This window comes from Thamnophis elegans, chromosome 1 (assembly GCF_009769535.1).
Source record: "Thamnophis elegans isolate rThaEle1 chromosome 1, rThaEle1.pri, whole genome shotgun sequence".
Lineage (NCBI taxonomy): Eukaryota > Metazoa > Chordata > Lepidosauria > Squamata > Colubridae > Thamnophis > Thamnophis elegans.
The window spans coordinates 132208561-132232927 of record NC_045541.1 but is presented as its reverse complement, the minus strand read 5'-3'; the positions used below and the strand labels follow the sequence as shown (position 1 = coordinate 132232927).

Sequence of the window (24367 nt, the reverse complement as noted above, 5' to 3'; positions counted from 1 at the left end):
CATTAGGTGGAAAAAGCTAGGAATCAGCTGCCCTAGATAGTGCAATGAGCGTCACTGCTCAAGGACTCCAAATTTTCCTTGGTTCCCTCTGCAAGTGCAAGAGCTTAGTTGCGAATTTCCCACAAATTAAAAAAAAAACTTGATTAAAAGAGTTTCCATCTCTGTACATGATAATCTTCGGATGGCAGGCTGCCAGATGAGCGTTAAATAATTCCTCCACAGTAAATGATTGAAAATAAAAGCCAGCTGCCATTTTTGGTTTCCTCCACGACTGCTTCTCTTTCCAGTTTGTGTCCTGGGCTCTCCAGGTGGGGCTGGCCACGTCAGACCTTGGCCTCGAGCATCTCAAGGAAGAGTTTGTGCATGGGGACTTTGCCTTGAAGTTTGATGCTGTAGAAGTGCTGCACAGCTTTGGCAGCTGTTTGCCGCAGGAGAGGCAGGGTCAGCAGCAGCTTTCCTGCACGTCGGGGTTCCTCGTGACGTTGACCCAGCTCGTAGTCCTGAAGGGCTTCGTGGAGAAGATCTTGCAGTTTCTGCACTGCCTCCATGTCCTCTATGTGCATTGAATCTTTAGAGGAAAAGCGAAATTAAGGAGGGAATCAGTCTAGATAAATGGGCAGGGAATATATTTAATCTCAGAACACAGTGTTTCATGGTAGAAAGGAGCTATCTGAAGAACTAAGAGGAATAGTTTCTGGAAGGTGTATCCTACTTGAGAATCTATACAAAAAGTATGTTGGAAGAAACAGACATACCACTAAGTCAATCTATTTTTGCATTAAATTATGTAGCAAAGTTATTAGAATATGATTTTTGATATACCTGAAATATACAATCCTCTCTTCTTACATTTAACCTTTTTGATTTCAAAATGAACAACAACTTCAGGACTTGGAGCTTTATACTGTATCATAAGCTCAAAGACTGATCTAATTATGAGTTACACTAACATTCTACATTCTCAAGAGACTTCTTCTAGATCAACTTGAAAATACTGAAAACTAATTTAAGAAGCATTGAAACATTAGATGGGTTTGCCTGCTTTTTGCTAATCAGACATCAGTTTGTTTGTCTATATTTCTGCTTTCTAATTTGTCTACCGATATGTGAATTGGAAGAATCTTCACTGCATTATGTTCAAAGCTCTTGGTGCAATTATGTGAATTGGTAACATGTAGCAAAAAAGAAAGGCAACAAAACAAAAGCAACAAAAACACTAATAATATTTTAAATTTATATGACTACCAAATCAGGGAGAGTCAAAATCAGCCAAAACTTTTATTTGACATTAAAAATAAAAAGCTATATTTACTTTATAGTTCAGACATTGTCTCCTATTTTTCCATAGGACCCAGATAAAGAGGTGGAGTCTGATCAAAACAGACTCAAAGCAGTGGTTGTAGACTCATCAAGCTTCCTACCCTTGTTTTCTCAAGTGCACAGAGGACCTAACTTTGATAAGGGATTATAAAAATGAGCCAATATTATGGGATTTATTTCCAGCAAGCCAATGCTGAACTATTATCAATACAGCTCTGACGAACTGTTAATTACAAAATCAATAACTATGATTTTTTTCCCCTTATAGATGTCAGGAGATGGGGAACTATTGGCCTGAATTCAGATGGAGGGCAATTTCTTCCCAAGTTGTAACAATGGGCTTGTTCCTCCTTTCAAAGCACAGGTACCATTTTTTATTCTTACAACAACAACAAAAAACCACCAGCCCACATTCCCAGCTGCGGATCCTTTTGTGCATGACTTTACCTGAGTTGGCGAGAGCCAGGGCCTTCAGAGTGACAAACTCTTCCTTCTCCACCTTCAGCTTTTTGTACCTCCGCACCAGCTGCAGGATGGCCAAATAGAGCTCCAGGAGCCCCGTCAAACGTGAATGTTCCTCATCCATGATGTAATCTTCAGCATAGACCAGTTTATCCTCATATGGTAATGAGCGATACACAATACCCAGAATGAGGATTTCCATCCAGGCACTCTGCAGTAAGCTCATCTGGTCTCCCAGAGAAAGGTTAGAAAATCCTGGCAAGGCAAAGGAACAGCAGATTAAGAATATTGACCAAGTAAAGGCATCGGGATGCTGCTTCCTAGAAAGCTGGCAGAAGCAATTCAGTTTATGGTTGTTGGGGCTTTTTTGTTTTGACATAAGAAATGAAACCCAAAACTAATGCCACTGTCCGAAGACGTCTCCGTGGTCATTTGGCGGCATGACTAAACACTAACGGCACACGGAATGCTGTTACCTTTCCCCCAAAGGTGGTCCCTATTTTTCTACTTGCATTTTTACATGCTTTCGAACTGCTAGATTGGCAGAAGCTGGGACAAGTAATGGGAGCTCACTCCGTTACATGGTGCTAGGGATTCGAACTGCCAACCTTCTGATTGACAAGCTCAGCATCTTAGCCACTGAGCCACCGCGTCCCTGATAGGACTGACTGAGCCAGTCCTATAGATGAATTTTAATAAGACAGAGGCCTATTCCAATTTTCAAAAGAGAAAGCGGCTTCCTATTTATCTGAACATTTATTCCTAGGGCTGGGCAAAGCATTCCCAAAAGATGCTTCACCAAATACCATTCCTGAAGTGTTGGAGCAGCTGCCTTTGCTAGAAGTCCCTTCTAGATGACTCTCCATACATGTGCATACAAAGCCCCGACTTTCATCTGAATGAACAGCAAATTGAAGTGGTGGAACTGTGCAACTAAAGACAACGAGAAAAGCTTTCAAATCTGCTGCACTAATCCCTATGGAGAATGTAACTGCTTATATATTTCAAGAGCTGGTGCTTCAGTCTTGCCAGAGTGCCTTGTAATATGCCTTTTCTGGGACGTTTTGTTCCGGTCTAGTCATTGCTGTGTTAACATAAAAAATGAGAGAAAGAGAAGGCTGATGCACTGTACTTAAATGCACCCCTTTGAAACCAGTCAGTTATGTTATCATACAAAACACTAGTTCAAATCTACTTGTTATTAAAGCAGTATCAAAGTTTGGAGGGGGCAAGGAGGGTTAAAAAGGGGGGAAATGGTAATTGTAAGAGCATGATCAAAGCCTAATCTTTTGTACAGGTTATTATACAGAATGTACAAATGGAGAAAAGTTTGACCATGACTCAAAAAAGCAGGAACTTAATATTAGCCATCACTGAACCATGCATTATTTCTCCTCCTTAATAAAGAAGTGAAATTTTACTCATAGAAGGAGAGTGTTGGAAGATATATGTTCTCACCTTATCTGGTAAAATATCTTTGTAAGCCGCTTCATCAAAGCAGCAACATCTAACTTTAAGAAATCAAACATGATTTGATTGGAAGCCACCCAAAGTTGGCTGAAAAATGGGCAGCTGTATAAATGTTTAAAATAAATAAACAAACATTAAATCACTACGGAATCCCAAATGCTGTAACTGTATTTTCAGGCCAAGGGGAAAAATAACTGTCCTAAAGACAGGCACACTGAATTAACTGTCAAAGTAAAAAGGTAAAACACAAACAAAAAGTAACAACCTGTAACTAAGTCCATCAGAACCAGTTAAGTCTAATGGGTGAGAACAAATGTGATCACAAATAAAACTCTCATCTGCTTTCCAACTGCAGATCTGCGAAAAACCAAAGCTGGAAAAGGAACTATTCTGTCAATGAAAACACAAAGCTGGGCATTCTAGCAAGTGTGGGAGAGGAAGCAGGAAGATTTTGTAGTATAAAGCACAAGGAAGTGTAAAAATAAACTTATCTCTCAATATTGCAATTTAAAATTAAAAGTGTTAAGAAATTTACACCAGTGTCAGTAATGATTGCATTCTGAGATAAAATGACATTACAATTATAATGATACTCAAGAGAGTGTCATACTATTTTCATTCTTGCAATATGAATATGTTTGCTTGTGGGATACTCTTTCAAAATGATTGAGAATAGGCAAGAGTCCTTGTATAAAATTTTTCCCTCCTTGCTAGTGATAGGAAAACAGAAGATACAAACATTATTGGCAACTGCAGCCACGCCCCAATATTACAGCCATGTACCTCACAATATATTAAAATACCATCTCCAAATTTGTGCCTTTCAGAATATTAGAATTGTATCTCCTAACACTTCTGAAGGTACCGATTTGGGGAAGAATGTACTAAAAGTTCAAAACTTGGATGTATTGTGTGAAGATTTGGTTAAATAAAAAACATACATGTTTCTTCTATAGAGAATACTTCAATTTCATTACTTGGTACCAAATTGTATATAAAAATTTAAAAAGTATGAACAGTTTGACCTATTTTTTTTCCATGTGTCTTATGAGATTATTCTCCTCTTCTTATTTTAGTCTATCTGCTTTCACTGTTAGCCTGGAGTTCTTTCTTATGACTTACTGATGTGCATGTCTCACTAACTGTGATATATCCTTATCCAGAAGCCTTTATTCCCCCCAAAATCCCCTCAGCTCATGCAGTTGTGCGTGCCTTCCTGCACTTGGACCAAGGGGGCCAGGATGTTTTGATTCCTCTTGCTATCAACCTGGCAATTAACAAAAGAGCCAGTGATTGCTATATTGACTGGTCAGGAGTTCTATTTTTCTATCTCGGCTATCTTCGCTAAAGGAAGAGAGGGCAGAGGGATGGGTCAGTGGCATTTATTTATCACTATACCCTGTTTTGTATTTGTGTTGCCAAAGGAGGTAAGGGGTGATAATGGCATAGCAGTCCTTAGACATCCAATTTCCCTTATCGGGCCACTGAATAGAAAAGAGGCCGCAAGCCACATTAATTAACAGATACCAATCAGCTGTCACATGTTGTATGTGCGTGTATGAAGTCTGACGGGTAAGAGGTATGGATCAATAAAGCACTGGAGAAGAGGGCAAGAAGAAATTAGAGGACAGCTGAAGAGGAATCTGGGGCACTCTGGAGATGAAATACAAATTTGATCTTTGTTTGGCAAATGTGGAAAGATGCTCGACTTGACAGAACTGGGCTGCTGTACCCTGGTGACCACAGACTTTTGCTCTGTCCTCTATGCCTGAGCAACAACCACCAAACAATCAGTCATGGCTGAGTAAAGAAGTTTTTTGACAGTTACACTACCTTTAAGGTAAAGGTTCCCCTTGCACATATGTGCAAGTTGTTCCTGACTCTAGGGGGCAGTGCTCATCTCCATTTCAAAACCAAAGAACCAGCACTGTCCAAAGACATCTTGTGGTCATGTGGCTGGCATGGCATAACACCGAAGGCGCGTGGAACACTGTTACCTTCCCCCCCAAATGATCCCTATTTTTCTATATTTTTACATGCTTTCAAACTGCTAGGCTGGGAGAAGCTGAGACGAGTAACAGGAGCTCACTCCATTATGTGGCGCTAGGGATTCAAACCACCAAACTGCCAACCTTTCTGATCGACAAGCTCATTTACTTATTAATAAAATTCACCTAGTAACAAAATAATGTTCCTAAAGCTTTACATTTATTGGATACAAATATACAAAGTACAGAGATTATTTTAATGTCCGTGCTTCAGAAGGAGATCTAATTTCAACAGTACAATTAAGACATGAAGATTGCTCACCATCTTAACGCATTAAAGACATTAAATCTACTCTGAGTCAGCAAAGAACTCAAAATCTGAAGAGGAAATCTAAAATGAAATATTTGGTGCCAACCATATAGAAAGGTCTTCAATCAGGTAAGGATGACAATATATCAGTTTTTTAATTCAGGTTCTGTTCTCATTTTGACAGGTACAGTTAAACATTTTAACTGTGCACTTTGTGCTTGGAGCTTGTATTAAGATATTCATCAGACAGTCTAGCTTGTTTTTCACTCATTTGTGTGACAACCCTTGATGAATTGTCTCAACATTGCTTTATTTAACAGTACATACAATTCAGATTTTGGCTGCAGGATTCTCCAGTTCTAACTAGAGTGGATGGTTAAAACTTATTTTTCAGGTTCAGTTCTGTCATCTAGCATTTATATTTACACAATCTTGTCACCTCAACTAATATTATTAAATATTTTACATGAGCATCTGATGTCACTTTTCTTTCCTTAGTTAACAATAAGAAGAAATAAGTGTTTATTCCTCACTGATCAAACATGGCATTCATAATTTCTACTTCTCTGGTGCTCTTGATTGACTCTCAAAGTCAACAGGTGCCTATTAGACTTCTGTTGAAAACTGATTCCTTCATGCAGGCCTTCATTGAAAGTTTATTGTGGAGGAATGATTTTTATTTGTTCGGTCTGCATTCCTTTCCCCACATTTTAATGAAAGTTCTATTGGCACTGCTTTATTTCATTTTTATTGTTGCATTTTAGTATTTTTAAATACTAGTAAGTATTTCTGATCATTTTATTTTGATACAACATTGAATGAAGAATAAATTTGTAATGCATTGCATTTTTTCTGAGACTCCACTGTAGTGATTTCATTTCCCATTTGAAGAGGAAACATTGTTTAATTCCCATAATTAAATATAAGAAAAGAAACTGAAAACAAATGTCCAATGTTGCATTTTATAAAATCTTGACTTAATAGGTTGCTTAAGGGGAAATAAATGTCCATTAAATGCAAATGTCTGTTAAATCCAAATTTGTAATCATTGACATAATTACAGAATTGACATTTGTATATTTGTATCAGGAAGAGTGATTTAGATGATGTAAACGTGTGATTTTCATAATTACAAAAATGTCATTAATTGACACAAATGACTTACATTATGTAAATTGTCCAGTTCTTCAGAAGCAACACCTGTTGTCTACTGTAGTATTTTTTTTGCTATTGCATCAAGAGTATGCTTAATGGAGGCCTGGAGAATTAAGAGTTTACTGTATATGAATCTTTGCTACAATTCATGTTCAAGAATGCAAATCAGGGTTGATCTGATTCAAATTAATAAATTGATTTGTAAAGTTGAACCAACATGATTTGGACTTTTGTTTTTGAAAAAATCAATCCACTCATATGTTAATTTTTGAATTTATTTGGAAAACTGAACTGATTTGGACTTTAAAAATGATGCATAAAAAGTGTGCTTTTGCCCATAAACAAAAATATTTCAAATTTCCAACCAATCTTTATATCTTTCCAAATCCATTTGGAAATGCAATCATTTTATGCTTTAAATCAGCTCATATATTCAACCTGAAAATTTAAAAAAATATTTTGGCAGATTAGAAACTAAAGAACTTCAGCCTTAGTACAATATTCAGATGGAGAACTGCCAGGAAATTCCAGGTTTGTAGATTGGATTGGGAAGTTAAAACAAGAAAAAAAGGTATTGTACAATGGCCAACTACTTCCATGCCACAGCCAAGAAAATGCATAGATGTAGTCACCAAGAATCAAGTTTGACTTGAGGGCTTCATTTTTTAAAAGTTTATCATTCTAAATTAGAACATTTTATTAGAAAGAAAGATTCAGTTGACTAATTTATTATGTTTTAAAAAGAAGATTGTAGGTGAATCATTAGCTTAAAGTTCAGGACATATAAAAGAAAAGATGATGAGAAAGATTTCATGCATGGATAATCAAATTGGTATCATTTAAAAATGATAGAAACATTTGTTCTATTAATAAGTCTTAGACAAGACACCTGATAGGGTTTCATATTCAGTGACAGAATGTCACCAGTAAGATGTAAGATAGAACCAAATAGTAGATATCTGTGTATACTAAGATTGGTTTGTAAAAATCATAAAGGTATCTCATGAAACTATTTGAAATGAAAGACAAGAATCAGATAGAGAGTTCAAAACGGGAGCCAGGAAAATCAGTTTTGCCCAAGCTGTGGTTCAAAATCTTCAAAGACACACCAAGTTGGACCATTTCTTTTCTCAATCTTTTTCACAGGAAATGGCTTGTATTTTTGGATATTAAGAATCTACAGAAGGACAACTTTTCTTATACTGGTGCCCTTTAATCCTCCGTTTCATATAGGTTTAAGAACTTAAATAATAACTTCATTATTTGGAAATAAACTTCTGGAATGTTACTTAAAGGAATGACATTAGCACTTTTAAAAGTAAAAAGATTTGTAAGGTTGGCTTATTTGACCAAGGTTAAATGTTTTTTTTTCTAGCAGCTTTTAATGTCTAGCAGCTTTAGCCGAGGTGGCGCAGTGGTTAAATGCAGCACTGCAGGCTACTGCTAGATCAGCAGTTCAGCGGTTCAAATCCCACCGGCTCAAGGTTGACTCAGCCTTCCATCCTTCCGAGGTGGGTAAAATGAGGACCCAGATTGTTGGGGGCAATATGCTGACTCTCTGTAAACCGCTTAGAGAGGGCTGAAAGCCCTATGAAGCGGTATATAAGTCTACTGCTATTGCTATATTGCTATTTTTTTGGACCGGAGCTCCTTCTCTTGGAAGGACCCCCAGATGAATGTCAAAACACTTCAATTAAAGCTGTAGTATTTAAGTTCATGAAGTCATAACCTTACATTCCTTTTCAGCATTTGAAAGCCAGAGTTTTCAAAGGAAGAAAAATGCATAATTTGTAGCAAGTGCAGTTCATAATCTGTTAATTTATTATAATTTCTGTCATCCTGGAGGGCCATTAGCAGCTGTAATAGAGATGTAATTATAGCATCTGAGATTGCTATAGACATATCTGCTGTCATTGCACTAGTCATATTTCATCCTGTGTGTGTCTTTCACCTTCTTAGCCAGTGTAACAGCAAAATAGGCACCTTGGGAGAGCCTCTCTCATCACAACCTCGCAACAGACATTTCTTCTTCTTGCAGAGACCTATCATGGAAGTGGAAGCAACATTCCAGTCATTAATAGTTGAAAAGGATGAAATGCAGTTCAGTGGTGAGAAAAATAAAGCAAGAAAAATCAAACGCACAGATATAGAATAGGTGGTACCTGGTGTTCAACAGCAATAATTGTGAGAGGAGTCCTAGTCTACAATCACTTAAGTATGAGCCAGCAGTGTGCTGCAGCTGCCAAAAAAGCTAATGCATTAACAGAGGGATAGTATTAAGATCATGAGAAGTGAAAGCACGGCCTTCAGTGGTGAGATTCAAATAATTTAACAACTGGTTCTCTGCCCTAATGACCAGCTGGATAGGCGGGGCTCGGTGGTCATCTGACTGGGTGGGCGTGGCCAACTCAATGTCACTCACGTCGATGGGCGCTTTGCTTTAGCTGCTACAATGTAATAAGGGTTAACCGGAGAGGTAGTTTCTGTAAGCAGGGCAATAAAAATTAGGCTAGAAACAACACCAGAATGTTTCCTTCCTGCCTTCCTTACAGGATTAGCCCTGTAAAGTGGAAAAACAAAACAAAATGAGATTTCTTCCAACAACTAGTTCTTGAAATTGCTTAGAAAGTTAACAACTGGTTCTCCCGAATAGGTGCGAACTGGCTGAATCCCACCTCTGACGGCCTTGTACTCCAGAAGTGTGCTGCTGCAGCTACCAAAAAAGCTAATGGTCGAGTGGCATCAACACAGGGATAATATCAAGATCATGAGAAGTGATAGTGCTGCTTTGTACTCCACTAGTGAGATCACATTTGGAATACTGTATCTAATTTTGATCACTATCCAATACACTATATATATCGGGATCCGAGAATGTCTAGTCTAACGAAGAGAAGGACTAGAGATGAAATAAGAAGTCTTCCAGTATTTGAGGGGCTGTCACAGATAGGAGGGAGTCAAACTATTCTCCAAAGCACCTGAGAGCAGGACAAGATGTAATGAATAAAAGCTTAACAAAGAGAGAGCCAACATAGAATTAAGGAGAAATTTTCTGTTGGCGGGAATAATTAATCAGTAGAACTGATTTTTTGCTTTCAAAAATTATGGATGCTCCATCACTGGAGGTTTTTAAGATGAGATGGTTTGAAATAGTATAGGGTCTCCTCCTTGAGCATAGGGCTGGACTAGAAGACCCCCAAGGTCTCTTCCACCTTTGTTATTCTGTAATTCTGAATAATATTTGATAAACCTCATAAACACATATGATATTTTTATATATTCAGAAAAGGGGGTTTAAGTTTTTTGCTTTCATAGTTTGATACTACAGGGAGTTTGCACTAGAATAAGGAACTTCCAGAGGCAGGTTTTTGGAATTAATATAGACTCAAAATGTGTGTGTTTTAAACACATACAGGTCTCAGTGTTCTGGCAAACAAAAGGGAAGTTTCACTATGTCAAATTTAAAAAAATCTCACATGAGTGCAGTTAAATAGTGTTACATGTAGCTGAGCCCTTCCTTTCGACTAAATATTATTGATGGATATATAATTATTTATTAACAGGGAATGCAAATAACTGAATTGAAAAATCAGGTAAGACTAATAAATTTGGTTAATGAAAGTACAATTTAAGTAAACGTTGTATAAAGTACTTTACTGTATTATGTCATGTTAGAAATATCACAACACAAATATGGATGCCTACAGCAAACTGCAATGACATCAAAATGATGATACACATGCAGTGAAGTCATGAGAAAAAAGTCACTATTATGCACTTGAGTTCTGACACATGACATAGTATGTCACTCACAGTTTTGAATCATGTTGTTGTGATGCTTGTTTCACCACTTCCATTCTCCCAGCCCTACACTTTCCTACTTTGTTAGCTCCTCCAGATGCTATGGGGGCAGTTAGGATGCACTGAATTGGTAGATGTTTGTTTAAAGACTTGGATCAGATCTTCCACTAGACAAACATACCTATAGTTTCTTAAGACCATACACATGTTTCCCAATTCAGTTTCACTAATTAAGACAACCATCTTCATTATTCTGCCTATGCCAATAAGAAAGAACTAGCAAGTGAATTATGTGTTCAGAATTTTTATCCCCAAATGCAAAATGAAATCCAGAAATGATTCAATTTTTCAAGGAAAACATTGTTTAAGTAATATGCCAACATCCAAAAAATGGTCTGCATTTTACAAAATGGTGCACTTTGCTTTAATAAATATTAGAGAAGGATGCAGTCAAATGTGGACCAGAGAAAAATAACAGCAGTCCACCTTGTATCCAGAAAGACAATGAATATATTATCTGGGAAATGTTCCACATATTTTAGGTAGATACATACAATGCACAGTATATGTCCCAGCAGTTAAAAAAATGTGGTATTGCTGCAACTAAAACGCCATCTGAGCAACAGAGTGTCTGGTTAACTACAAAATGATCTCAGAAATTCTCAGGCAGGAAGCACCATATCAAAATGAAATAATTGGTGTGAGCTTTACAGAAGCCATAGTCTGCTTTGGCCCATGATTATCCTCTATATTAATTCTCTTCAGCCCTTGGGTCTTCAGGCTGAGTTGCCTTAATCAGTAGCCTAACTCGGTTTGTGCTGAATCAGGTCCTGGCAGATTGTGCAACTAGTGAGCAGTGTAATCCCTAACAGAACAGGTCTCCTTCAAGAAGAGCACTACCAGGATTAAGATTTGCTGAGAAGCAGTATCTAAAAACTGACCTCTTTCTATCTACTCCAGTTTTTCAGGTCAAAGCTAAATATATAGTGTAATCGCCAGGAGCTGTGGATACATTAATTTACACAAATAAATCAATAATTGTGCTGGAAATCATATAACAAGCAAAAAGGATATTGAAGCTACAAATTGTCCTCCTGTAACCTTTGTCTGTTAAAGAATGCAGATTTTCCCTGTATCCCCTATGAGCATTTGCTCAGGAAACAGAAACAACACAGTAACAACAAAGTAGATATGTTTGCACAGTTTGGTTCCCACTTCCTGTTCATCCTGGTGACATTAGAAAATGGAACTCATAGATTTCCTTTTTAGTCCAAAATATATGTTTCCCCTTCCATGTATTGAAAGCAACAACAGAAAGAGACATTTTGTTATTCATGACATGCTAAAAAGAGTGAATTGCTCCTATGCCATTCAGCAGACAAAGATCTGTTACAGTTTACAATTGCCCTACATGAATAATTTTGTCCCCACTTTGTGTCCATCTTAGCTCTCCCTACTTACCTGGGATGTGCTTTGCCCAGCCAATGATCACAACAAGTTCTCTATCTGCCAAGTCACAGAGCGTTGTCAATGCTTTGATGTCACTTTCCGGCATGGTAGGGTCAGGCATAGCATAAATCTTCTCTGGCTCTGCCACCAGCAAGTGGGAGACTATTTTAGTCACTGCAAATCCCAAATCAGAAATTAGAATATACTTGTGATGAACTCCCGCAACTGGGGAAAAAAAATCTTTACAAAAGAGAGAGCAACACTTTTTTTTTTCTTCCTCTGTTTGTTTTGGATACATTATTCGAAATGTATTAGAAGTATACTACTTTTTATCTTGACCCAGCAGCTCACTGGTCAATTCTTCACCTGATATTGCGCCCTTTTAAAATGGAAATACAATCATGCTGAACCTGTAAAATTAAGCAGGCAAATTATATATCCTACCACCAAGTTGTGACCCTTTCCTGATTCTCACATATCTTTACTCACGTTAATGTATTTACTTATAAAATGTTTTAACCACCCATCTTAATTTAGGATAACTCTTGATAGATTTATATTGAAATGAACAATTTTTACATGAAATGCATTTGATTCTGTTACTACATGCACACAGAACATAACTCTTCTGATCTTGTTGAGTCTATTAATTACAGACACTGCAGAAGCAACATAGATTCTCTAATGTTCTCTAATGAGGACAATGCCGCCATCCCAAAGGGGGCCTTTTTTTCTGTATATTTTCTGTACATATATAATTTCAAGATAAACCAAGAAATTGTTAAGAGGACGCATTAAATTAGGGATGGGCAACATTTGGCGGTCAGGAATAGCATTAATTTGGAAGGGAGAAGGGAGAGAATTGGGAGGTCGGAAGGGATCCCAACAGTGGTTTGGATCATCTTACATATATAGATTGAAATTTTAAAAATGGGCAGTTTTTTAAAAGTTTACTTTAATTATATTAAGCTTATTTTAGACCACTTATTCACAATTTCTTGTGTTTATGTACACACTGATTTTCAGCAATCACAATCAGAGGAGGTTCTGGGTGGAAAAAAGAAAGTTTTGGGGGCATACCAAAATTATCTCCCTTGCAGGGAGATAATTTGCCAAATCCTGGTCTAGTTATTGTAGGAAAAGAGCTACATATGTTAATCTGTAGTACTAGATAATTAATTCACAAGCAATAAAAGAAACATATTGATGATGAAGAAGGAGTATAATTAAAGTGTATGCCTCATACAGGTGAAAACATCGAACTAAATGTCCATTTGGTGTCAGCATTGTTAGGAATATAATTAACGGTTGGGTTGGCAATATATAAATCATGTAACAATGTTGTAACTGTTTCTTTAAATCATACTGTAAAATGTGATTGGTTGCTGTTTCCTCAATCGGCCATAAGAGGGAGCCAGAATGACTGTTAGCTCTCTGTTAGATGCTGGGCTGATCTGATCTGAGTGTTTTGGAAGCTGGCTGTTAGAAAGTGCCGTGAGCTACTGTAAGTTTTGCAACGGCTAGCAAACTTTGAGTACTGAACTGATTATATGATACTGGACTATGTTATTTTGATTATCCCTTAACTTAAAGACATTGATGACTAATAGTGTCTTCCTTATATTTATATACGTATTTTCCATTTTTCATAAACTATGATCATGCAAACACAATTTTTATTGTCAGAATGGCCTCCACTGTTGAATCAACCCTGCCCTCCCATTCCGACTATCTCCCAAATTTGTGCTGCTATCCCATGAAAAACAGAATTGAGAAAAGGTGGAAGAAAATGTTGATTGTGTCAGTGGAAATGCTTTCTATATAGCATTCAATTTAGCTTTAGATTTGCACACTCTAGCCTCGGATCACCTTATTTAGGCCATGCTATTTAATTGCTGTATAATTAAAATTATTGAGAATTTGATTCTCTCAATGAAAAGTTAAGGAGATCAATGAAAATTGAAGGTTAAATCCATAAAGAGAGTGTGCAATTGGCACCTACATGGCTTTTTGGCTGGAGGGGAAATCTGCAAACTCAGATAAGTACTACTTTCGGAGTCCAGTCTTCTTTTATACTTCTGGCGACCTCCACGCACTCGATCCAAACGCACTCCTGCAAGCAAAAGAACAAGATCTTAAAGGATCTTACATGAGATTCTGAAAGTGGGAGAGACATTTCTTTACCATCAATAGTAATTATAAATGGAGAAAGATCGATACTACAAAGAAAGGGGAGGGGGAATGTGTTCCTAGTTTAACTGTCATACATAAAATGGCTTCTAAGGTTAACAGTTTAGATAAAACCATAAAATATATTTATACATCTGCAATTGTTTGACAGTTAATTGGAAAGGGAAAATAGCTTCTTCCAACCTGTTCAGGATTATAGAACTTGGTATTTAAGACAGAGGCTAAGCTCAGTTGTTATTCCTGAAGTGACTCAGGAATTAAATAATTTCCTCAACAAATTAGCCTGCAAATACTTTCTAAAACCCAGATTTCTGAGAGCAAAAATTATGACAGAAGATTTCATCTTCCTTTTGTACAAAAAATGCTCAGTATGGCAAACTATATTTGATAATATACTTGTGATAATCTAAAAAGCAAATGTATTTTTCCCATTCAGTAATACTGCTTTATTTCCATTAATTTCTGTATATATCTCAACTAATCTAAATACAGTTTTCAAACAATCAGCCCAATAAGAAAAAAGTTTTAAAATTGCATTATTAATTAACTCTAAAATTGGGTAAAACTGTTATAAGCTTTCTTTCACTGAATATTAATGAGGATATATTATTTCTTTACTCCCTCTTCCAAATTAGAGATTAAAAACATAGAACACACCTTAAATGCTATCCCTTCCTGTCTTTCTAAATCAATATAATTGTTTTTCTTTTGTATCAGTTGTTCATTAATATCCATGGCAACCTGGCCCAACCATTAGGCACAATGAAGCAACCATCTCAAGCAGCAAATACAGGAGAGCAGACAATGGCATTGATTTGGAAAACAGAGCTGGTCGTAAATGGTGCCATCTTGGCTTTTGCCTTAAGCGGCAAAAATATTTGGGCAGGATGAAGAAGACACCAATAGTTATTGACCCAATTCCCACAGCACCAGTCTGATTCTTTGGTAATCTACAGTTTATAAAAAGGAGAAGCAATTAACCTTCATAAATATTACTGAAAAATTGCAACCTTCAAATCACAATGAATTCTCCTTGCAAAAATCACTCTCCTTTTTTGGCTGAATCTGTAAGTGCTTCCTATTTTACTTCACTGACAATCGGCATCCTTTTTATCTGTTTGTTAAACAAAGACTTGCTGAACTTTCATTCAGGCTCACAGACAAAACATTGTTCAGTGATCTGAAAACGTCACCATTTTATTTCAGGAATTTATGTATGAGTTAAAATGGTACAGCTTTGTTTATTAAGGACACAGTCAGTTGCCAAAGTACATTCGGGTTTGAACACAGTCAAGCAATGCTTACAGGTCAATCTTTTCGCATGTACGCTGAGATGCAAACTGCACTGAGTTTTATGGAACTTCTAGATCAGAGTGAAACATTGAAGCCTTAGACGCGAAATTATTTTTTTAAAAGCGGGATCCAGTTGAGGACCTTTAAATACCATTAGAAAAAGTATGTGACTATTTATTCTAATGGTATAATGCTATTCTAGCCAAAAGTTTAGACAGACCTAAACATTAGGCTAGATACAGGAGTGTCAAACCCAATCACATCACAGGCTATTATGTGACTTATCGGGATTGTTTTTGCCCTTGTGGGGCTGGGTGGATGTGGCCTGCATGGGCAATATCTGGCCCACGGGCCGCCTGTTTGACATGCCTGGGTTAGAATAATAGTTGACAGAATTGTTGAGAGAATAGTTTATAGTTATATTAGCTTAACTTTATTCCAGGAGTGTCCAACCCATGGTACACAAGTCCCATGCAGTCTTGAACAGTTAGTAACGCAGCCCCATAAGTTTGTAAACTTTTAAAGGAAGTTTGTTGTTTATCAACTATATTATATATTTTATGTGGCCTAAGACAATTCCTTTTCACTCAATGAGGCTCAGGCAAGGCAAAAGATTGGACATCCAGGCTTTTTACTGTATTTTTTGCATTTAAATCTGGATGCATTGGAGGTCCAAATCAGGAGAACTCTTAGTGGCTGACATAAAATTAAAACTTCATAACCTCTTCAAAAACTCCACAAAAACCTAAATACAAAACATGTAACTGTCAGGCCTGCAGCTACCAAATGTCAGTACTACCAAATATACTATCAAATGGCAGTAACAGCACAAATTGAGATCAAATCTTCAACACAAATTAATAAGTAGATGGGATTACTAATATCCTCATCCAGTGAATTCAATAATCCAGTGGATAAAAACCAAGTTTTAAAGTCTTATTTAAGACAAACAGGGCCGTCTAAATCTTGGGGAGTGAAAGAAAAGATGACTATGTTATTCCAAAGGGCAGATGCTTTATCAGTAAAGGCATCCCTTCTGAGTCCATTAGATGATATTAGATTTTGATTAATAAAGAAACCCAATATATACTTTCTCAGTTAGACATCATGATTGAGGTACATATAATCACAGATAAGCAGTTCCTGCTGTTCTCACTCTGTGCTATGAAGAATTTTCTAAGTTGTGACCAGAACCTTGTGTTACACCTGGAAACCTATAAGAAGCCAATGCAGCTCTGATTTTACATGGATGCAACCATAACTGCCTATTCTGCATCCTGGACCAAGCACAGATTCTAATCTAAATGATCTTCAAGGATGGTAGAATACATTGCAATAGTTAAAGGGGAAGGTGACAAAAACATGAATAACCATGAGCATCACCTCCTGAACTAAGGAATGGAAGAGTTATACAAACACTATTTTGGCTTAGGCAAAAGACTCTTTTTTATAAAGTTATGCAAATACTCTTTTTGATTGTATCTCCTTCTCAAGCAGGAGCTTGAAGTCCAAGCGAAGATCCAAATTGTGGACCAATTATGTCTGAGAGAGTGCAACACTACACAGAACTAAGATAGAATGTCTCTGGATCTGAGAAGGACCTAAAGCCCACAGCCTCTGGAACCTGCTTAACAGATTAACAGAGTTGGAAGGGATTTTGTAGGTCATCTAGTCCAACCCCCCGCCCAAACAGGAGATCCTACACCATTTCTACTTCATAGCATCAAATTTCAAATTGGATTTCTGTCACAATCAGATAATAATATAAAGGGAAGCAAATATATATATGTAATATAAAGAGATACAACACACACACACACACACACACGCATATATAACAAATATAACACGAAATGTGTAACAAAGGCAACAGTAAAAATATTGGGTTTCTGTCGTGATGGACTCTTGTGACGAGCCGATTGACAGATAATGAAAGCTGTTAGCTTCCTCCCATAATTGGGGCTTACCAGGGGTTGTGACACTATATATATATATATATATATATATATATATATATATATATATGTGTGTGTGTGTGTGTGTGTGTGTGTGTGTGTGTGTGTGTGTGTGTAATATTGTATCGTATCATATATCTACAGTAATGTAATAATATTATTACTACAGTAATATAATATGCAACTGCCTCAACCCAATGGATATGGCGTTTGTCATTCTGTCTGAGAACACAATGTATATGTGCTTATATTTGTAGTGGAGTGGGCCATAAGGGTATGCAAACTGTATTTTCTAATAATGTATATGCCATTGCATATGTAGGAACAATGGTTTCTGCTGGCTATGTTCCAATTGCCATGCATTTTCTTTTCAAAGGTGCACGCTAATGTCTAATGTGGAACTTTTCAGGCTAAGTTCTGGTATTTGAAAAAAAATACATATGCAGATAGCAGCCAAATAATAGTGAAAATAAAATATAAAATGACAAAAAAATTAAAACATGAACCACACAAAACGTAATAAACCACACAAATTGGGAATAGGTACAAATACATTTAGACCACTCTGGAATTATCAGCAGGTTTAATGTCTCTGGCCCTGAATTGTTCAATGTATGTAACAGGGCACATTTGCACAAGGCTACATCAAGTGCTATGATAACTTGACCAACAATTGGTTACTAAATTGAACCACCCAAACTTCAGGTCCAGGGCCAAGACTCATTACAGGATAAGGAAAGGAGAAGATAGGGAAGAAGTCACAGAATTTACTAAAGAAATATACATATATATTAAACATTTTGCCCTCAGTACTTGGCTGGGGATGTGGCTGCACAGGTTGCAGAGGAATTAGGCATTCTCAATCAGATTAGAGAGGCACAAAAGAACTTAAGTGTATTAGAAGAGATAAGAGACAGAAGTACAAGAAGATTTAACCTCCACATCTCTTTTCCTTGTTGTGCATATGTCTTTTCATTCAAGGACTTTACCTCATTAATTTCCAACAAGACATTGTTCTCCTCCTGTTCCTGCATCCTGTTTGACACTCCTTGAGACAAACACTTTAATAAGGTCACTGTTGTTCCATCCCAACGCAGACATCATCACAGACAGTGTTAAAGAGACAGGATGTAGGCTAGCTGATTAATAAACATTTCATTCAGCCTTACAAATGCCATTCAGAGAAATTCTTTGGGCTGCAGAGAAATGAGCTCCTATTTATTCAACCAACAAGCTGAATAAATCTGTGCTCTCACAAGTTTGAAATCTCACTCAAAATTATGGAAATGCAATTCAGGAGCTACATTCTGCATGTAGCTCCTCGTCCTCATTCTTATCCTCCTCACTGAAAACAAATGAGAGAAGCATGTGCATTAGGTCATTGTACAAACTTGTTGGATAGTGTAAAAATTATCAAAAAGTATTAGGGTAATAGAAGCATCAGGGCACTAGATTGAAAGATAAGCAGTCAGTCCATTCTACCACAAGACCACTCTCAAGTATTAGTCCATATGGGCAAATTCAATTCTGGCAAAGCATTGCCTGACATATCCTGGTCCTGCACTGTATCCAGGGCTTTGAAAACAAAATCTAGCACTTTGGAGAGGTCCTTCAAGACTATTGGTAACAAGTTCTGTTGAAATACCATCCAAGAAAACATAAAGTACGATTTGAAAGAGACACCTATAACAACAGAAAAAGAAAGGGAGAAAGAAGGAGAGAATGAGAGGAAGAGGAGGGAAAGAAGAAAGAGGTGAGGAAGGTGGAAGAGAGAGAAAGAGAAGGAGAGAGGGGAGGAAGGGGAGGAGGAAGAGTAGGAGTAGGGGAGAGATATGGGAAGAAGGAAGGGGAAAGAGAGAAGGAAGGAAGGAAGTAGAGAAGGGAGGGAGGGAGAAAATAAAGAGAAAATAAGGTGGTGTTACAACAGGTGGAAGGGACGATAAATAAAGCAACCCAAAATGTATACTATAATCTATTAAGTGGAAAAACAAATGCATAAGAATGACAAATGTAAAGAAGAATAACAATTATGTAAATGTATACTTAAAATGGTATGTAAAAGAATAAAAAATAAAAAAAATTGAAGAAAAAAAACTATTGGTAACAAGTTCATTGACTTCAAAATTAGCTTAACGGGACTTTCCTGCAAGCAATCTTACTCTCTCCTATTGTAACAACTGTAAACCAGCTACCTAAAAGCAGCCACATTTTCTTCTACCTGAGGACAAAATAGATTTGCCCCTCCCTCTTTCTAACTTGTGCTAGCACTTGAGTGAAGAAGACTTTAAAAAACAACAACTCTTAAATCCATACAGTCTAAATACAATGCCTCGAACTTTAATTTCAATCTGCTTGCTCTCCATCAGTCCATCTTAACTTCACTTTAAGTATAACTTGTTCTTCGAATGTCAATCTACTGAATGCCAGAATTGTATACTTCTTTCCACCACTCCATGGCCTGACACTGGGTAGGAAATTCAAGAGAGAAGCAAACACTAAAATGCTTGGATTTAGCAGAGATGGACAGCTTACCTGTTAGGAAAAAAAATGTGATTTGTCAGATTATTGGTCATGATTTATAGATTCTGGAAATGTACATAGAATGATTTATGGAAATTATGTGAACAACTTACTTTTAAAAAAATCTCAATCCATAGAAATTAGAAATGGAGAAGTAGATAGATGACAGAACTGAACAGTTTGCAGAAATGGAAATAGAAACAGGATGAATATACTAAGCATAAGATGCCAACAAGAGGATGCCAACTGAAAATGAGATCATAGTAAGTTTCTGCTTTTAATGCTAACTGCTGAGATTCAAAGTCTGACATTAGCTAAAATTTCACAACAATAGAGGCAAGTCATGATCACTATGTGAGAAAAACTGGGAACTGTTAGCAAAAGGTTCTGCAGTGCAACCTGTCATTCTAGAATACACCTGATCTAGTTTGTTGCTTCACTAGACAGAAAAACAAGAGGAAGAGAAATTCTCCTGCTGCCTTTTTAAACAGCTACCAAACATGATTTAGTACTTTTGCATTGGGAGAGGGAGGCTATCTAACACAAAATTTAACACAAATAAAATATTTATTATGGATCTTTTAAACAGCCCCAATTAGTTTACTTGCCTAATTAAAAGAAAACAAAATTCATTCTCAATTGTAATTTATCTGAATCATTAAATCTCCATGCATTTAAATGACTTAGCATATGAAGATAACAAAATGCTTTTTTTTCCTCTGGGAAACATAATGATGTGTGTGTGTGCGCGCGCGCACGCCTGCATGCATATATTGGTACATGGAGTGATATGGAATACAACGCTTAACCAAAAATTTTCAGAAGAGACTTTTCAAAGGGAAAATTCTGAGCATTTTCTTTTTTAGCCCTATGCAAAAACGGGGCATTTTGTTGAATGTCTTCAAGATGAGCATGGATTGATCTCTAATTTCTTCTACAATTGTCTAAAAACAATGCTGGATCTGAGGCATTAGGGGAGATGCAAAATGCAGCTGGTCTGCCAATATAGTTTAGTTTAGTTTAGTTTAGTTTAGTTTAGTTTAGTTTAGTTTAGTTTAGTTTAGTTTAGTTTAGTTTAGTTTAATAAGATTTGTATGCCGCCCACTCCCTTGGGACTCTGGGCGGCTTACAGGCAAGGTAAAAAGAAACATTTAAAAAATTAAAAATAAAAAGATACAATTATTAAAATTCCACATCATGCATTCCGTCTCAGTGGGGCTGGATATTGATCAACAGCCCCAGGCCTGCCGGAACAGCCAGGTCTTGGTGGCTTTACGGAAGGCCGGGAGAGTGGTAAGGGTCCGGATCTCTATGGGTAGATCGTTCCACAGGGCTGGCGCAGCTACAGAGAAGGCCCTCGCGCCCGGGGGGCCACCAGCCAGCATTGTCTGGTCGACTGCACCCGGAGGAGGCCCAACCTGTGCGATCTTGTTGGGCGTTGGGAGGTAAGTGGCAGGAGGCAGTCTCTCAGGTAGCCAGGTCCTAAAGCGATTTAGTGATTTAGCTCTGTGAATGCTGTCACTTGTGACATAAATTCTTGGAGGAGAAAGGGCCCAAAAGGAAAGAATGGCTATCCCTCACAAGTAGAAATGGGAATTATTCCGAAATTTTGCTTCCAATTCTATCACTTCTGAAGATAATGGAAATATGGAAGCAGCATTTAGTTCAGTTCCTGCATCTCACAATTTTTATATAAAATCTGTTAGAATGCTAGAATGAGTCTTCTGTTAAAGCCTGCTTCTCATTTAAAGGCAATCTAAACTATTTGAGGATGGCCCTCAAGTATACTTTGCCCGATCCCTCTTCTTTTGGGATGTCACTATCATCATGCTAACTTTATGAAAGAAAAACAAAAAAATGAATTAGATTTTATAGAAGGAAATTATTTATAGGAAATATGAGCACCTGTTGGAAACCATGACCTGGATGACTAAGAATCTCCATAGACATAGGAGATATGATGAAAAACAACAGACAAATTCTGGTGAGGGACAAAATACAAAAGCAAGCAACTGGGCACCTCTCCAGGCACATCTGAGATTGTAAGAACTGCTGTTATATTGTAACCTCAAAAACAGTCTCCGGCCAACCTGTCACAACCCTACAGCCAAACTTTAGGAGACCTGGTCTCCTAGGGTTGCTCAGTACCCACATAAGAACTGCTCTGATGAAAACTGGGTTGTATTTCCTATAATTAAACATGAGCAGTGGATCAGGGGAAGGGAGTTTCTCATCAAATAAACTTGTATAATGATCAGCTTCATGTGCTACACTTGTTCCTATTTATCAAGGTCAACCTCTTTCATGGTCCTTGCATATCATAAATCATTGCCCCTATCTCTATTTCTTTGGGGATATATCCAGGGAAGTATGAAATGCTAATTGTTGTTATTTTTCAGAGTACAATCTCCTTACTCTTGAAAGTCTCTAAACTTTAAATGCTACCCTTGGGCATGTGGTGGTGAATGCATCTTATCTTGTATACAAATGGACTATCTATATGAATACTAAAGCACGAAACAGTACAAAGTCAATGAACTCATATCCTGCGGTTTGGCTGTTTTTCAAAGCTCTTGGTAAGTGTAGGGAAAGAAAAATATTTTGTACCCAAAAGAACAAATAGTTTCCTGCCTTTTAAATTAGTAGCAAGGCAGCTTTAAAAATAAAATAAAATCATATAATTTCCCAGCCTGCTTCGGTGGTGATGTTTTCAGAAATTCTTCCCCTTCCTAGGCTTTCGCTTTCTGCTTTGTTTTACGTTGTTTTGGTTTCTGAATAAAGTGCCATGACATGGAATCCAGCAGTAAAAAAAAATTCTGTCTGCAATATGACATTACCTCATCTTTTAAATGAGACTGACAATTTTCTAACCATCCTGTTGGTGCCACTTATGTTACAGAAGTCCTTTAAAAACATCTGTGCCCATATAACTCCTCTGCCATAAAAGGAGCTGTTCTGAGGATCCATTCAAGTGGCAATTCAGTGTGGTCGAGCCAGGTGACATCTGCCCAACACGTTTGAGATCAGATGTTCCCTCACTGGTCTGATAACAACAGTTTTTGGAGAGAGATGTTTTTTCCCCTCTTTTCTTAATGGATGTTTAACAATTCCACCATTTTCTTTCCTTTCCAAAATTATTGGCTAAAGACCAAGTTTGTTACAAGTGGAAACAGCCAGGTATGTAGAGACAGAACAAGTAGTATAGTTACATTCCTTCCCTACCCCTCAAGACTAAAATACAATTAAAATGTCCAAGAAACATCCCATACAATGGAAAATGAACTCCATGCCTAATATTAGATGTCATGTTGAATTTCCAGGACAGCATTTTTCTCAATTGTATCCTTATGATAAAAGAGGTGTACACACACACACACACACACACACACCACACCACACGGTTTCCTATATGTTAACTTAGAATACAACAGAGGAAGATAGTTGGGATCTTTATACTACAATAAAAGCTGTTCTTAAAGTATCTCAGTGTCTTTACAAATACACTTGTAGACCCTAAAATAATCTGTCTGAAAACGTGTGCTATTCACTGAGAAAACTTTACATCATTCGCTTCATTCATCTAACTGTGCAGAAAAATGGTATTTCTGGCACAGGATTGCAGCAGAATGCTCTATAAATACAAAGCCATTAAACCTGAGGCAGCGGCAACCTGATCAGGGCTGCCTTTTAATTTCCTGACATGAGCTGGCCACTAACCCAATTACCCAGAATCCCCGGAGGAGTCTTCATCCTTCCCAGGAAGCACAAAGAGAAAGCACAAACATACTGTCTGGATGTCAGCAGAGCTTTCACTGAAATCAAATATCCTTCAGAAAACACATGGAAATCGAAAGCTGGGGGGAAGGGAACTCAGCAGGGACATTTGACAGACAGACAGTGTTCTAGAATGGCAGTGTGCCACTGAAAGGGATTTAAGGAGAAAATAAATGTGGGGGGAGTAATTGTTACTAACTGAACGTTTATTTTTTTTAACTAAGTGCCTTGATTATAAGCAGTGACTATAGCAGAAGTGACTTTGGATTTCTGGTGCTTGCAGTACCCCATTCAGCGACATAACATCTGTCTTGGTTTCTCTGGCCTTGATCTTCCCTCTACCTTTGAGAATTGCATGACAAGCAGAGATTTAGCAGCTGAAGCATTTTTCTACAATGGGAATGCTATCAATGGGAAAGCATTCCTTGATAAAATTTGGCCTGTAAGTTAATATTGAAGGCAACAGGGCAATATATGGAATATATGCAAGGTCTTTGCAAAAAGAAGAGCAGCTTTAAAGTCAAGGCTTGGCTCAAACCATTTTTAACTGAATTTTTGTTCAGAATGTAGCCAACCTATTGTGTATTTATTTCCAATTCTAGAGCATCATTCAGCAAAATCAGAGTTCTGGTTTTCAATCAATTGTTAGAGAGCAAGTAGGAATTCAACATACTTTTTCC

The 24367-nt window shown here is 37.3% G+C and overlaps 1 protein-coding gene across 2 annotated transcripts in view; it reads right to left on the bottom strand.

Moving 5' to 3' along the window:
• Positions 1–323: 323 nt before the first annotated feature.
• ESRRB (estrogen related receptor beta) overlaps positions 324–24367 on the bottom strand; it is a 106132-nt gene continuing 82088 nt past the window's right edge. For both annotated transcript variants that reach the window (XM_032224558.1, XM_032224567.1), the window contains 4 exons: positions 13958–14068; positions 11968–12129; positions 1768–2037; positions 324–568 (listed from right to left, as the gene is read on the bottom strand). In XM_032224558.1, the coding sequence (XP_032080449.1) occupies positions 324–568; positions 1768–2037; positions 11968–12129; positions 13958–14068 (788 nt within the window). The remainder of the gene's footprint in view (positions 569–1767; positions 2038–11967; positions 12130–13957; positions 14069–24367) is intronic.